The sequence below is a fragment of the Anolis sagrei genome, chromosome 9 (assembly GCF_037176765.1).
Source record: "Anolis sagrei isolate rAnoSag1 chromosome 9, rAnoSag1.mat, whole genome shotgun sequence".
Taxonomy (NCBI): Eukaryota; Metazoa; Chordata; class Lepidosauria; order Squamata; family Dactyloidae; genus Anolis; species Anolis sagrei.
This window is the reverse complement of record NC_090029.1, coordinates 14,326,659-14,343,652: the sequence shown is the minus strand read 5'-3', so window position 1 is coordinate 14,343,652 and position 16,994 is coordinate 14,326,659. Positions and strand designations below refer to the sequence as shown.

General features: G+C 46.1%; 1 protein-coding gene across 1 annotated transcript in view; it reads right to left on the bottom strand.

Moving 5' to 3' along the window:
- The window catches only part of IGF1R (insulin like growth factor 1 receptor), a 235,733-nt gene that overhangs the window by 179,008 nt on the left and 39,731 nt on the right, over nucleotides 1–16,994 (bottom strand). Inside the window, exon 2 of the mRNA XM_060755650.2 lies at nucleotides 14,565–15,110. Within this exon, the coding sequence (XP_060611633.2) occupies nucleotides 14,565–15,110 (546 nt within the window). The remainder of the gene's footprint in view (nucleotides 1–14,564; nucleotides 15,111–16,994) is intronic.

The following is a 16,994-nucleotide window of genomic DNA, read 5'->3' as shown; positions in this document are numbered from 1 at the left end:
CCCCCTATTCAAGGTTTAGTCTGCTTTGACATGAATGCACAATCAAAGCACTGCAGATAGATGGCCATTCACCCACCATGCTCTGAGGCAGTGAGTTCCACTGGTTGACATCTCAAGATATTGTTCCTAATGTTTAGTTGGCTTCTCTTTTGCTGTAGTTTGAATCTGCTGCTTCATGTTTTAGTCTCCAGGGTAGTACAATATTCTTCCAAATACTTAAACATAATTATCATGTCACTGGAGTCCCCAGTAGTGCAGTGGGTTAAACTGCTGAGCTGCTGAACTTGCTGACCGTAAGGTTGGCGGTTCAAATCTGGGGGGCGGGGTTAGCTCCTGCTGTTAGCCCCAGCTTCTGCCAACCTAGCAGTTTGAAAACATGCAAATGTGATTAGATCAATAGGTACCACTTCTACGGAAAGTTAATGGCACTCCTTGTAGTCATGCCGGCCACATGACCTTGGAGACGTCTATGGACAACTCTGGCTCTTCGGCTTAGAAATGTAGATGAGCACCAGAGTCCCAGAAATGGACACGACTGGACTTAATGTCAGGGGAAACTTTTCCTATCATGTCACCTCTTAACCTTCTCTTTCCCAGGCTAAACATACCCAGCTCTGAAGGCCCTCCTCAAAAAGCACGGTTTCCAAATCACTGACCATTTGGGTGGCCCTTTTCTCCACTGACCATTTGGGTGGCCCTTTCTGGACACGTTCCATCTTGTCCATCTCCTTTTGAACTGGTTTATTATTCTAGGTGAGGTCTGACCCATGCAGAATAGAGCAGGTGATGACTTCCCTCTATCTAGACCAGAGCTTTCCAAACTTTTCATGTTGGTGATGTGCTTTTTAGACATGGCATCCTTTCGTGACAAGATAATTCGGTTTTGAATGGCAAATCAGAAGTTCAACCAACCACATAAAACTGGGTTGTTGTAGGTTTTTCGGGCTATATGGCCATGGTCTAGAGGCATTCTCTCCTGACATTTCGCCTGCATCTATGGCAAGCATCCTCAGAGGTTTCAACTGACCACCTTGATTAGCATACAATGGCATACAACATTCACACCTAGCTCCAGCAGAAAAGAGTCCTTTGTCTCACCCTGGTCATTCCACAGATATATAAACCCTTTTGCCTAATTCCAACAGACCTCACTACCTCTGAGGATGCTTGCCATAGATGCAGGCGAAACGTCAGGAGAGAATGCCTCTAGACTATGGCCTTATAGCCCGAAAAACCTACAACAACCCAGTGATTCCGGCCATGAAAGCTTTCGACAATACAACCACATAAAAGTTTAATACAAAATATATATTATATTATACATTCTCTCTCTCTCTCTCTCTCTCTCTATATATATATATATATACTAGCCGTCCCCTGCCACACGTAGCTGTGGCCCACATGGGGATTCTGTGTGGGAGGTTTGGCCCAATTCTATCGTTGGTAGGGCTCAGAATGTTCTTTGATTGTAGGTGAACTATAAATATCAGCAACTACAACTCCCAAATGTCAAAATTCTATTTTCCCCAAATTCCACCAGTGTTCATATTTGGGCATATTGAGTATTCGTGTAGAGTTTGATCCAGATCCATCATTGTTTGAGTCCACAGTGATCTCTGGATGTAGGTGAACTACAACTCCAAAACCAAAGGACACTGCCCACCAAACCCTTCTGTTGGTCATGGGAGAACTGTGTGCCAAGTTTGGTTCAATTCCATAGTTGAGGAGCTGGAGCTGATATAGAGGGAGCTCATCCGCTTTCTCCCCGAATAAGATGTGGAACAGCACAAGACCCAGGACGGAGACCTGTGGAACCAGACTACCCATTTTACTCCTTTCCCCAGTTACCAAACGGTGGGTCTCCCCAAAACATACGCTTTGCTCAGGAAGGAGAAGACAAGGAGGCACAAGAGTATGCAGATCCTCTCCTGAACTCAACTTTCTGGCACCGTTGCAAGGATTACTTGATAATGCGCATGGAACGCTTTCAAAACAACCCGGAGCACGATCAAAAGGCTAAGTCGCAAGACAATTTAATCAATGACAAATGCTAACAAAGTGTCCAGGAAGGAGGAACACGGGCTCTTTCACGTTCAAATGTCGAAACCTCTTTCCCACACTCGTTCAAAGAGGCATTCTGCTTCAAGAGGAGCCACCAAAAGGAGGAAGAAACTTTCACAATTGGCTCGGCAATACACTACGAAGCAGATGGTTGCCAGGAAAGCCAACTGCCAGGGTTGGGCAACAATACGCATTGTCCCCAATATGGGCCGAGGGTCTTCGGGATGTGTGAGCGTCTCTTGATACTGTATGCGTTCTCATGCTGCAATACGAAACTATCTAAACATCTATCTATTTATATATTTCGGTTGCTTCTATCCCACCCTTCTCACCCCGGGGGGGACTCAGGGCGGCTTACAAAAGCTAGGCACAATTCGATGCCCGCATCACATAACAGCAAAAGACAATAACATCAATTAACAAGACAGCAATTCTAGCAATCACAACAATAAACAGAAAACAATAATTATTACAGGCAAAAACAACCATAAAACCAATAAAAGCAATAAAACCAATACAAAACTCATTGACGGTCAGCGTTTCACAATCTCATAGTTAAATTCCAATTCCACAATTGTCAGTCCTTTCAGTCCTGTTCATCTGGTTTCCATATCTAATTGTCAGATTGCCCAAAGGCCTGGTCCCACAACCATGTCTTTACCTTCCTCCTGAAGGCGAGGAGGGATGTTGATGCCCTGATTTCCCCCGGGAGTGAGTTCCATAGGTGAGGGGCCACCACTGAGAAGGCCCTGCTCCTCGTCCCCACCAGCCTCACTTGTGATAGCGGTGGGGTCGAGAGCAGGGCCTCCCCAAATGATCTCAAATTCCGGGGTGGGACGTAGAGGGAGATACGTTCGGACAGATACACTGGACCGGAACCGTAAAGGGTTTTGTAGGTCAAAACCAGCACCTTGAATTCTGCTCGGAATTGAACCGGCAGCCATTGGAGCTGACACAGTAGGGGGGTGGTGTGCTCCCTGTATGTCGCAATCTGGCTACCGCTCGTTGGACCAGTTGAAGTTTCCGAACAGTCTTCAAGGGCAACCCCACGTAGAGTGTGTTGCAGTAGTCTATACGGGATGTAACAAGAGCGTGGACCACTGTGGCCAGATCAGACTTCCCAAGGTACGGGCACAACTGGCACACAAGTTTTAGTTGTGCAAAAGCTCTCCCGGCCACCGCTGAGACCTGGTGTTCCAGGCTCAGCGATGAGTCCAGGATCACTCCCAAGCTGCGTTTCTATGAATGCATTTCTTCCATTCTAAGTCATGCTCTTTTCACCTTTAAAACTGGGCGTACCTAAGTACCATTTTCTCTTTTGGTGCTACTGAAATTGGTGCACATCCTACAATCAAGAACATCGAAGCATTTAAGAAATTATTGATAAAGCCCGCCTTTCTGTCGGTGGACGGCAACATTAAAAACAGAGAAAACAACAAGATACAAATAAAATATTCTTTATACAAACGGGAAGAATAAATTAAATAATGGTACATTCCAAAGCGACATGAGAACAATACCAAAACACTGACAATGACAACAAAGATTTAAAACACAACTCCCAACACAAATGCTTTTCAAAACACAACTTCAACAAATAGGAAAGGTTGCCAGTGAAAAGGAAGACAAAATGGGGGTAAAAGTGGAAGGGGCTCAGGATCCGTTCCTGTCCTCCCCTTTCTTTTCTCTTCCTTCCTTTTGTTTCCCTTCTTTTTCTCCTTCCTTCCTTCCTTCCTTCCTTTTCCTCATACACATGCCATCTCTCTTTCCTGGTGATATCACAGACAGTAAACCTTCACCTAGCAACACCCTTGCATCAGACGGCCACTTCACCTAGCAACAGCTCATCCCTCACCTAGCAAGAGCCAATCCAGTGTCATCACTGAGAGCCACTTCACAACAGCCCATCTTCACCTGGCAACAGCAGATCTTGTGACATCACAGAGGGCCACCTCACCTAGCAACAGCCTATCCTTCACCTAGCAGGTCAATCCAATGACATCACAGAGGGCCACCTCACCTAGCAACAGCCCATCCTTCACCTAGCAGGTCAATCCAATGACATCACAGAGGGCCACCTCACCTAGCAACAGCCCATCCTTCACCTAGCAGGTCAATCCAATGACATCACAGAGGGCCACCTCACCTAGCAACAGCCCATCCTTCACCTAGCAGGTCAATCCAATGACATCACAGAGGGCCACCTCACCTAGCAACAGCCCATCCTTCACCTAGCAGGTCAATCCAATGACATCACAGAGGGCCACCTCACCTAGCAACAGCCCATCCTTCACCTAGCAGGTCAATCCAATGACATCACAGAGGGCCACCTCACCTAGCAACAGCCCATCCTTCACCTAGCAGGTCAACAGCACAGAGGTCCACTTCACATCGCAACAGCCCATCCTTCACCTAGCAGGTCAATCCAATGACATCACTGAGGGCCACTTCACCTAGCAACAATCCATCATTCACCTGGCAATCGCTGGTCCGGTGACGTCACAGAGGGCCACTTCACCTAGCAATAGCCCATCCTTCACCTGGTAACGGCCAATCCAGTGACATCACAGAGGGCCACTTCACATAGCAACAGCCCATCCTTCACCTAGCAGATCGATCCAATGACATCTCAGAGGGCCACCTCACCTAGCAACAGCCCATCCTTCACCTAGCAGGTCAACATCACAGAGGGCCACTTCACATAGCAACAGCCCATCCTTCACCTAGCAGGTTGATCCAATGACATCACAGAGGGCGACTTCGCCTAGCAACAGTCCATCATTCACCTGGCAACAGATGATCCAGTGACATCACAGAGGTCCACTTCACATAGCAACAGCCCATCCTTCACCTAGCAGGTCGATCCAATGACATCACAGAGGGCCACCTCACCTAGCAATAGCCCATCCTTCACCTACTAGGTCAACATCACAGAGGTCCACTTCACATAGCAACAGCCCATCCTTCACCTAGCAGGTCGATCCAATGACATCACAGAGGGCCACCTCACCTAGCAACAGCCCATCCTTCACCTACTAGGTCAACATCACAGAGGTCCACTTCACATAGCAACAGCCCATCCTTCACCTAGCAGGTCGATCCAATGACATCACAGAGGGCCACCTCACCTAGCAACAGCCCATCCTTCACCTAGTAGGTCAACATCACAGAGGGCCACTTCACATAGCAACAGCCCATCCTTCACCTAGCAGGTCGATCCAATGACATCACAGAGGGCCACCTCACCTAGCAACAGCCCATCCTTCACCTAGTAGGTCAACATCACAGAGGGCCACTTCACATAGCAACAGCCCATCCTTCACCTAGCAGGTCGATCCAATGACATCACAGAGGGCCACCTCACCTAGCAACAGCCCATCCTTCACCTAGCAGGTCAACATCACAGAGGGCCACTTCACATCACAACAGCCCATCCTTCACCTAGCAGGTCGATCCAATGACATCACAGAGGGCCACTTTGCCTAGCAACAGTCCATCATTCACCTGACAATAGCTGATCCAGTGACGTCACAGACGGCCACTTCACCTAGCAATAGCCCATTCTTTACCTGGTAACGGCCAATCCAGTGACATCACAGAGGGCCATTTCAACTAGTAACAGCCCACCTTTCCCCTAGCAAGTCGATCCAATGACATCACAGAGGGCCACTCCACCTAGCAACAGTCTTTACCATTTATATATTAACAAGAGTTATTTCTCTGCTGCAAAGGTGGGCTACGGTGCAAGACCTCGGGCTAGACCAATTGACTAGGTGCAACCGGATTTACATTCTGCCCTATCCTTGGCTAGTGTTTTAGAATCTTTTTGCTGATTTCTAGTAAACTCAGGGCTCTTGGGGTGCTATGCTCTCGTGCAATGCTGACCCATCCGTTCGAGGGTTAATTGCTTCCAAGCACATTCTAGGAGGAGACCAAGGCAAGGAGGAACCGGCTGCAGAACAATGGCCACCCTCCCTTCCCCAGGACGTAAGTCATGCCTGCATACTTCACATAGATTCAATATTTTCGAAAGGACAAAGAACATGATCTGATGGCCGGCTGGCCGAAGGAAGGAAAACAAGAGCCTATGCCAGGCAGGAGGGGCCCGGGCCATCCGCTTAGCTATCCATCCCTGCAAAGCTGACGGCGCAAGGCTGGCTTTCTGCTGACGCCGATGATGGCTTCAAAACAAGGCCCTCTCCATTCAAGCAACCACAGCGGGGAGTCCACTCACTCCTTCATCTAATTTGTTTGCTGCCACCATTAACTCCAGAAACCATCTGCCATGAACCATACCGGCAGGAAATGTGCCTCAGCCTCTAGGGAAAGCATCATACAAGGTCTTCATGGTATCAATCCATATTTAAAACTCAAGAAGAACTGAAGGCTGGAGAACTTCACCGACAGTGGCTTGGGCAAGTTCAGGATTGTCAGGAGCCACACAGAAATCCAAATGAAGGGCCTCCAGATATATGGAATATTAGCTTAGGGATCCAGCAATGATGTTGGATGATGATGATGATGATGATGATGATGATGATGATGTTTATATATTTATACCCCACTTTTCGCATCTCCGTATATGAACCCACACGATCCCTCCGTTCATCTGGAGAGGCCCTGCTCACGATCCCACCTGCGTCGCAAGCGCGTTTGGTGAGGACGAGGGACAGGGTCTTCTCTGTGGTAGCCCCCCGACTCTGGAGCTCTCTCCCTAAGGACATTAGACAAGCCCCAACGATGGCTGTCTTTAGGAAGAGCTTGAAGACCTGGCTGTTCCAGTGTGCCTTTCCAGAATAGGAAACTCCCAGCATCATGTCCCAAACTCACTTTACCAGAGATTTAAGATTGCCTGCACATCGCACCTACCCTAAAATCCTTACATTTCACCTGTCATGTCCAGCACTTTTAATTTTAGTCATTACATTTGGCCCGGCCCTAGTTTTAAATGTGTCATGATGTATTCTTTTATTGTTTTTCTGTTAATGCTTTAATGTTTATTGGTTTGCTTTATGAGTTTTCTTGTTGTATTTGTTATGCTGTTGTTTTATTGAGGGCCTTGGCGTTTGTAAGCCGCACCGAGTCCTTCAGGAGATGTTAGCGGGGTACAAATAAAGTTAATAATAACAATAATAATTTTGTCGTTTGGGATTTATAGTTCACCTACAATCAAGGAGCATTCTGAACTCCACCTGCAATTGAACTGAACCAAACTTGGCACACAGGACTCCCATGATCAACAGAAAATACTGGAAGGATTTGGTGGGCATTGACCTTGAGTTTTGCAGATTGTAGTTCACCTACATCCAGAGAGCACTATAAACTCAATGATGGATCTGGACCAAACATGGCACGAATACTCAATATGCCCAAATGTGAACACTGGTGGATTTTGGGGAAAATAGACCTTGGGAGTTGTAGTTGCCAGGATTTATAGTTCACCTACAATCAAAGAGCTTTCTGAACCCCACCAACAATTGAATTGGGCCAAACTTCCCACATAGAACCCCCATGATAAACAGAAAATAGTGTGTTTTCTGGTAGTTTTTGGTGACTCTTCTGACCTCCTCCTCGCGACCCCCAGGTTGAGAAACGGTGCTGTAGATGCACCCCAAAAAGCCCTTATGAACTAGGAAAGTACTCATGAAGCCTGAATGTCTACTTGTTGTTGTTGTTGGTTTAAAGGCCATCGGTATGAAGTGAACAACTCTCAGGCTCAGAAGAAGTTCCGTTTCCTCCCTCCTTCCTTCCTCAAGAAGACCTCATTGCCAACTTTCCTACGATTTCTTTGTTTTCCTTTTTCTTTTTTGGGAGGGGGGCAACAAAGGGGTGGGGGTGGAGTGGAATAGGGGACAAAAGGAACAGCTCTTCGCCGCCGTCCTAGCCGCTGCTGGCAAGCGCCCAAAAGGCTTCACTTTTTCCGGAAATCCGGAATTGCGACATCACTCTGCAGTTCGGCTGCCAAAAAGGAGATGTAAGCGGAACACTGTTGGCATCTCCCCTGCAGCCCCAGAAGAAAGTGAAGAGTAAATATTGCAGGATCAACCTCCCAAATGCCTGTGGGAACAACTCTGAATGCAAGTACTCAAGGCCAGCGGGAGGGGAGGGAATGGGGAAGAGGCCGAGGTGGCAAACGGCAACATAACACAATTATTGCGGGAATAAAGCCACACAGAGCAGTCATTACCAACACCATCCGCTTTGGACATTGTCTCCATAAGAGACTTATTCTGAAGGAAGAAGAAGGAATCCCCCCCTCCCCACCATCACCACCACCTTTATTGTTTTGTTTGCAGCAAAATTAAACCAACCCTCTTGCTCAAAAAGAACGGCATGTTCCCAAAACAGAGGCATTCAACACACCCCACTCGACGTCCTGTCCTGGATGGCGGCCACAAAGACCAAAGAACTCCACACAGGTCGCGGGGAAAGGGGGGGTCAGTTAGTAACCTGCCTCTGGCTGCAGCAAACCAGCTAGAAGCAGAAATAAGAAAGATTACAACTTGAAGTACCAAAGAGAAGCCATGCTGGAATCTCATCAAATGTCTACCTACCCAAGGTGGTTATGTGTACAAAAGTCATATGAGAGGTGTATGCAAAAGCCATAACAAGACATGAATAGAACAGCAACAGAACTTAAAATTTAAATGTTGTTTTATGTAGTTATACTGCTCACGTATGTGTGTATGAACATAAAGATATGTAGAGAGAGAGAGAGAGATGGTAATGGGTGGATAGACTGAGGTCATGAATGGATAGATAGATGATTATGGATGGATGGACTCGTAGATAGAGATAATGGATGGATGGATGGGTGGGTGGATGGATGGATGGACAGAGAGACAGAAAATAGATCATGGATGGATGGGTAGATAGGTAGGTAGGCAGGTAGAGATCATGGATGGATGGACGGACAGCTAGAGATCATGAATGGATTAGTAGATATCTAGGTACTTAAGAGATAATTGATGAATGCATACATACATAATGGTCATGGACGGACGGACGGACGGACAGATAGATAGATAGATAGAGATCATGGATGGATGGACGGATGGACAAACAGACAGACAGATATGGTCATGGATGGACAGACAGGCAGATAGATAGAGATCATGGATGTATTGGTAGATATGTAGGTAGTTAGAGATCATGGATAGATGGATGGATGGATGGATACATACATACATACATAATGGTCATAGGTGGGTGGGTGGGTGGGTGGATGGATGGATAGTTAGAGATCATGGATTGATGGATGGACGGATGGACAGACAGACAGACAGATATGGTCATGGATGGATAGACAGACAGACAGATGGAGATCATGGATGGATTGGTAGATATGTAGGTAGTTAGAGATCATGGATGGATGGATACATACATACATAATGGTCATGGATGGATTGTCAGTTAGAGATCATGGGTGGATGGATAGATGGATGGGTATCGTCATGGATGAATGGACAGATGGATGGATAGAGAGAGAGAGAGAGTCCTAGATGGACGGACGGACAGGGTCAAAACTTAAGTTGGAGCTTTCCTGTCTTGCCTTGACTGCTGCTGTAAATATATCAACTGAATCTTCCAAAATCTCTCTCTCTCTTATCTCTGCAGTCCACAACCAGAGCAGTCCACAACCCATAACCAATGCCAACATCATAGGTTCATTTAGCATAGCAAATCAAGGTTTCCCCATCCTTCCTTTTCTAGGGAATTTACAATATCTGGGCACCAAGGTTGCCCTTAGCCATGACCACTTCTTCCTGCCTTTTGCACAGCATGCTTTGAGAGGGACCATACTCTGTTTCTCTTCCGTTGCTGGGACCTCCTGACAAACCCTGGAAAATGTCCCAGTGGGACCACTGGAGGGGAGTGTACGGAATCCCCATTGAATCGCCACCTCAAACAGTAAGCATTTGTTTCCTCTGTCCATCCTCTTCTCTTCCCTCCCCTCCGGCCAGCCGGGCTCCCGTTGCGTCCCTTGTTTCTCCTCTGCTCAAACAGTCCAGCGGAGTAAACAGGAAGCTCCCTTTTCAACAACTGAACATTTATACTTCCCTTGTTTTCCCTTCCAAAAGGGCAGTGGGTTCCCCTCCAAGCATAATAAGGTTCTCGGGGGCCAAGTTTTCCTTCTGCCAGTCTAGTTTTATTACCGTGGGCATCATAAACAGCACGATCGAGATATATATACATATATACAGTGAGAGGGGTTCCAATAATGAAATGTGCAGGTTGCTTTTAACATTCTCCCTATTCTTTTTGTAAAAACGGTACAGAAGTTCCTTAAGTCTTCAACTTCCACTGCATGCCTAATTTTTCAGTAATTGCAATGGTTCTAATTTAGGTAGACAGAGGTACTCCTGGTCAGTCGCAAGGCCGAACAGGGCATAGGGTTACAGCCTGTGTTGGATGGGGCCGCACTCCCCCTGAAGATGCAGGTTCGCAGCTTGGGTGTGACCCTGGACTCATCGCTGAGCCTGGAATCCCAGGTTTCGGCGGTGACCAGGGGAGCATTTGCACAGCTAAAGCTTGTGCGCCAGCTGCGCCCGTACCTTGGGAAGTCTGACTTGGCCACGGTAGTCCACGCTCTGGTTACATCCCGTTTAAACTACTGCAACGCTCTCTACGTGGGGTTGCCTTTGAAGACAGCTCGGAAGCTCCAACTAGTCCAACGCTCGGCAGCCATGATTTTAACAGGAGCGGAGCGCAGGGAGCATACAACCCCCCTGTTACGCCAACTCCACTGGCTACCGATCTGCTACCGGGCTGAATTCAAAGTGCTGGCGTTGGCCTTTAAAGCCCTAAACGGTTCCGGCCCAAGCTACCTATCTGACCGCATCTCTGCCTATGAACCCACCAGGAGTTTGAGATCTTCCGGGGAGACCCTGCTCTCGATCCCGCCTGCTTCTCAAGCTCGGCTGGCGGGGACGAGAGATAGGGCCTTCTCGGTGGTGGCTCCTCGGCTGTGGAATGCCCTTCCCACGGACATTAGACTAGCACCATCTCTAATGGTATTCCGCAAAAAGGTGAAGACCTGGCTGTTTGTGCAGGCGTTTGAGTAATTTAGTGCAATCTGGTAATGGAACATAGGAATGGAACAATGGACGACGAACCTGGACTACGCTTGGATGATGAGAAGATTGGGTACGGTTGTTTTTTGTAATAATTGTGCATTGTAATTGCTTATTGGTAATTTATGGATAATGTGTTAAGTCAATTGTTATATGTTGTATGGAACCACTGCTGTTTCTACTGTTTTTACTGTTTGTGAACCGCCGTGAGTCGCCTTCGGGCTTGAGATACAGCGGCATATAAGCAAAGTAAATAAATAAATAAATAAATACTATTATGTACTATTGCATTTTGTATTGTTTTAACTGTTACTTGCTGTAAGCCGCCCTGAGTCTCTTCCAGGGGGAAGATATAAATAGAACCTGTTGTTGTTATTATTATTATTACTTTTGTTTTGTGTATTTCAATACGTATTGTATGGAAATATGTTTTAATATACCATATCTACTCTAGTATAAGCCGACCCAAATATAAGCCGAGGCACCTAATTTTACACAAAAAAAACTGGGAAAACGTATTGACTCGAGTATAAGCCGAGGGTGAATGCAGCGGCGACTGGTACATTTCAAAATAAAAATAGATACCAATAAAATGACATTAATTGAGGCATCCATAGGTTAAATGGTTTTGAATACATCCATAAAATTGTAATTTAAGATAAGACTGTCCAACTCTGATTAAACCATTATTCTAACCTTCTTCAGTGTAAATGTGCTGACGTATCCTTCCAATAATAATAACTAGAGTAAAATAAATTTTGATTGTGGTTTTCCTATACATTATAACTGTATTCTCAATTAGCTTCTGTCGCAACAAATAAATAAATAGTGAAAGAAGTTCATAAAAACCCGTAAAACCCTCACTTTAGTGCATTTTAGCTGTTCTAAACGAAGGCTTTTAACTGGATTGGTAGCTAAGGCTTTTAAAAACTGTGCCACAAATTGTTTGGGCCGTTTTAATACACAGTGTAATATTATTCAGTGGCGGAAAAGCAGGCTAGAAAGGAAACAAAACAACAAGAGCAGAATGCTTTGCAGCCTTTCAACCTATACCAGGTATGGGCAAACTATGGCCCTCCAGGAGTTTTGGATTCCAGCTCCCACAATTCCTAAAGCTGTCAGGAATTGTGGGAGTTGCAGTCCAAAACTCCTGGAGGGCCAAAGTTTGATTCCTGCTCTACAACAACCCACAATCTCCAATGACCCAAATGCTGCAAATCAGGAGCTGATCCAGAAAGATGATTTCTGGAGGATAACATTGTGTATTTTCTTCCTATTTCTATTCTCTTGCTGTAGAGGAAGAAGAAAGAACCCCTAGAACCTAATCTCTGACTTCTACGAACTCAGCACATCAATGTACTTTTCAGCCACAACGGTGTTCACTAATGGTAGCAAGAATCACAAAACAAGTAAGGTTCACCGCTCTAAAATGTTTGCGCTTTAAGCGTGTTGTTCCATCACTGTTCTCATGAATGACAACACGGAAAATGGATGTGATGCTTGCCAAGCAATTGTGTTTGCTTACGTGCCTCCCCCCTGCAAAAAAGTCACAGTTTAATGACGTGCTCTGCTTTACCTGAGGACAACAAATCCTGGCACGACGTAAATAACAAGACGGCAAACAGTAATGGCTAGTAGTGCAACTCGTGCCACCAGTTCACTTATGTACACAGTCGTGCCGGTTGTTTGAAAACCACTGAGTGCAGCACAAACAATTCCCGTGATATCACAATGCTACGAAAATAAGGCTGGGTCTTATATTAATCTTTGCTCCAAAAGATGCAACATGGAAATTCAGTTTTACTGGCAACCTGGTGGTTAAAACAACCCCATGCTAGGGGAAACTACTTAGTTTTCTAAGATCTACAGAGACACTCGCTGGAACACCCCAGCAAGCGAGAGTTCAAAAGTGGCAGGCTCAAACCCAATGGCTGATACCAAATGAGAGACTCCCACCTGGGCACACAGAAGACTGGGCGACTTGGAAGGCGCTGAACAGACTGCGCTCTGGCACCACGAGATGCAGAGCCAACCTTAAGAAATGAGGCCACAAAGTGGAATCCACGACATGCGAGTGTGGAGAAGAGCAAACCACTGACCACCTGCTGCAATGCAACCTGAGCCCTCCCACATGCACAATGAAGGACCTCCTTGCGGCAACACCAGAGGCACTCCAAGTGGCCTTTCATGTTCCTTGTAAAACAACCAGGGACATCTAATCACCTCTCAACAAAAGATTGCCCCAGGCACTGGTGGTCAGTTGAAACATTCGCACCTAGCTCCAGCAGTCAAGTGTTCTTTGTCCCACCCTCATCATTCCACAGATATATAAACCCTTTATATATAAACACTACCTCTGAGGATGCTTGCCATAGATGCAGGTGAAACGTCAAGAGAGAATGCCTCTAGAACAAGGCCATATAGGCCAAAAAAACCTACAACAACCCAGTGATTCCAGCCATGAAAGCCTTCGACAATACATTTCCAAGAATTTTGTTATTTTTTGTTATGTTCGTGTGACACGCCTACACACTGCAGCCAACGCACTAACATGACGCGACACAAGGTATGGAAATCACTGAGGTAAACACAGCAATGCAAACCCAGAGCTCTTAAAGTGGGATAAAGCAATATCGACGGTAATCCAAAATAGGGCCTTGTGGTGTGCATCAGAGCACATATGTGTAAACCACATCACATGGCAAAACCAACCAAAAGGGACACGTGCTCCAGAGATCCACATATACTCATTGGGAAAATTATATTTTTTACAAAGCACCAAATGTGTAATAGCAGTGAAGCCATGGATAATATAGATGCTATAACTGGGTCAGAAAAGATATCTCTGGAGTAGGTTCTTGTGGGTTTTTCCAGGCTATAGAGCCATGTTCTAGAGGCATTTCTCCTGACGTTTCGCCTGCATCTATGGCAAGCATCCTCAGAGGTAGTGAGGATGTTTGCCATAGATGCAGGTGAAACGTCAGGAGAAATGCCTCTAGAATATGGCTCTATAGCCCGGAAAAACCCACAAGAACCTAGTGATTCCAGCCATGAAAGCCTTCGACAATACATATCTCTGGAGTGTTTACGCACCTCCCAGTTCCAGAGCTTGATGTGCGATAAGCTCCACATACAGATCACTACATTAAGTAATCAATGTACATGTGCCCAAGCTCATTTCAACCTCTACGGTCAGAAATGTGGGTTTCTTTTTAAGAGCTTCCCTCAACCCAGTGCCTTTCCAATGTTCTGGACTGCAAGCCCCGTTACCCCTAGCCAACATGGACATTGTAGTTGACTTCCATAACTTTGTTTGCAAACATCCGACAATTCAAGCTCTGAGTCAACACTACAGAAAGGACAAAATAAATACATAATGCTGATAAGATTATAACAACAAATGGATATAATAAAACCCATGGCTCTTACTTTTCTGGCAGTGGTTGGATGTCCAGCAGCGGTAGCTGTATTCGTTGTTGATCGATGTCTTCTCGCAGAGTGGGTTCTGCTCCGCCGTTCCCGGGCATAAATCTCCACACTCTTTTGCCGGCTTATTGCCCACGATGTAGTTGTTGGAGACGGCATCCAAGATGAGGGACCAGTCGATGGTCGAGAGGTAACACAGGTCCGAGTTCTTCTCGATCCGGATGGCCCCCCGGGTGATGTTCCTCAAGTTGTACAGTCCAATCTCCTTGAGGTTGGTCATCTCGAAGATGACCAAGGCATAGTTGTAGAACAGGTTCCGGCCCCGGATAACGGTGAGGTTGGGGAAGAGGTCGCTCAGGGTCTCCAGGCCGGCCACCCGGAAGAGCAGCAAGTAGTCTGTGATCATGGTCAACTTCGGAAAGCGGATGTTGCTGAAATCCTCACCTTGGTTGATCAACAGGATGCGCAGGTACCCTTCCACCACCGTACAGTCCTCCAGTTCTTTGAGCTGCTCAATGTTGTTGCGGAGATCGATGTTTGGCCCACAGACTGGAGTCGTCGAAAATTGGGGGAAGAGAGAAAAAAGGGAGAGAGAGAGAGACAACATGATTAATATCACAGAAACATTGCCATTTCAGCAATATTTATCTTTTTGTTGCACAGCCTGTTACATTTTCATGCTTTTCATTCATCCTTCTTCCCTGCTCCCAAAGAACAGAATGGTTAAGAGGATTGCATAATACTTAAAATTCTCCCTCGAAATGCTTCTAAAGACAGTAACTTGCACCATGAACGAGAAAAACATTATTCATAATCCTTACAATTTGCTCCCATTCCCGGCTGTTTTGATGTAATTGTTGCTGTTGTTGTGGCTATATTATTATTATTATTATTATTATTATTATTATTATTATTATTATTATTATTATTATTTTGGTCGTGTCAGGAGCGACCTGAGAAACCGCAAGTCGCTTCTGGTGTGAGAGAATTGGCCGTTTGCAAGGACGTTGCCCAGGGGACGCCTGGATGATTTGATGTTTTTATCATCCTTGTGGGAGGCTTCTCTCATGTCCCCGCATGAGGAGCTGGAGCTGATGGAGGGTGCTCATCCACCTCTCCCCGGATTCGAACCTGTGACCTGTCGGTCTTCATTCCTGCCGGCATAGGGGTTTAACCCACTGCGCCACTGCTATGATACTGCACCTTGTTGATGGGAAGCTTCCCACCAGAGTAGAAATCATCTGTCGGGCAAGCTATTCAACCTCAGCAGATTGAAAGCGAAAACCAAGGTTACTATAACATCTGTTACAGAACTCCAATATGCCAATGAAAACGTAGTCTATGTGCATTCAGAAGAAGCCACTCTAAACTCCTTTGCAGAAGCATTAAAGCAGCATTCCGCCTCTCACTGAACATCGCAAGAACCAAATTTGTCTTTCAGCAAAGTGCACCAGCTAATCCCTCCACAAGGCCAGAAATATAGCTTAATGGTGTAACATCATAAAACGTGGACCATTTCCCTTCCACCCCTTTCCCCTTCCTTCCCTCTCTCCTTTTCCCCTTCCCTCCTTCCCTTTCTTCCTTCTCTTTCCTCCCTCCCTCCCTTTCCTCCCTCTTTCTCCTTCTCTTCCACCCCTTCATCCATACTTACTTACTTCCCTTTTGTCTCTCTTTCCTTCCCTTTCCTCCCTCCAACCCCTCCCTCTTTCTCTTTCTCTTTCCCTTCCTTCCTTCCTTCCTTCCTTTTTGTCTTTCCTTCTTTCTTTCCTTTCTCCTTCCTTCCATCCTTCCTTTCCATCCTTCCTTCTCTCTTCCCTTCCTCCTTCCCTTCCTTTCTTCTGTCACTGGGCATGGTAGCTTGGTAGCCATCTCTGTACAAAAATCAATATCAACACTGAAATACCACACCGCCTGAGCTCTGCGAGTACAGCATTCTTCCGAATGAAACAGAGAGTGTTTGAGGATTGGAACATCCGTAGGGATACCAAGGTGCTTGTTGATAAAGCTATTGTCCTCCCAACTCTGTTTTATGCCTGCAAAAAGTGAACCGACTACAGATGACACATTCAACTCCTGGAACGATTCCATCATTGTTGCCTCTGGAAAATCCTGCAAATCTCGTGGAAAAGCGACAGGTGGACAAATGTCCGCATGCTGGAAGAAGCAACGACCACCAGCATTGGAGTGATGATCCTCCACCATCAACTCCACTGGACTGAATGACATGTTATCCAAATGCCCAACGATCACCATCTCCCAAATCTGTTACTCTACTCTCAACTCAAGAACAGGAAACGTAATGTTGGTGGACAGGAAGAGATTTAAAGCCGGGCTTAAAGCTAACCTTAAAAATTATGGCATAGACACCAAGAACTGGGAAGCCCTGGTTGGGAGAGGATGGATCTTGTCATTTGGGAGCTGTAGTTGCTGGGA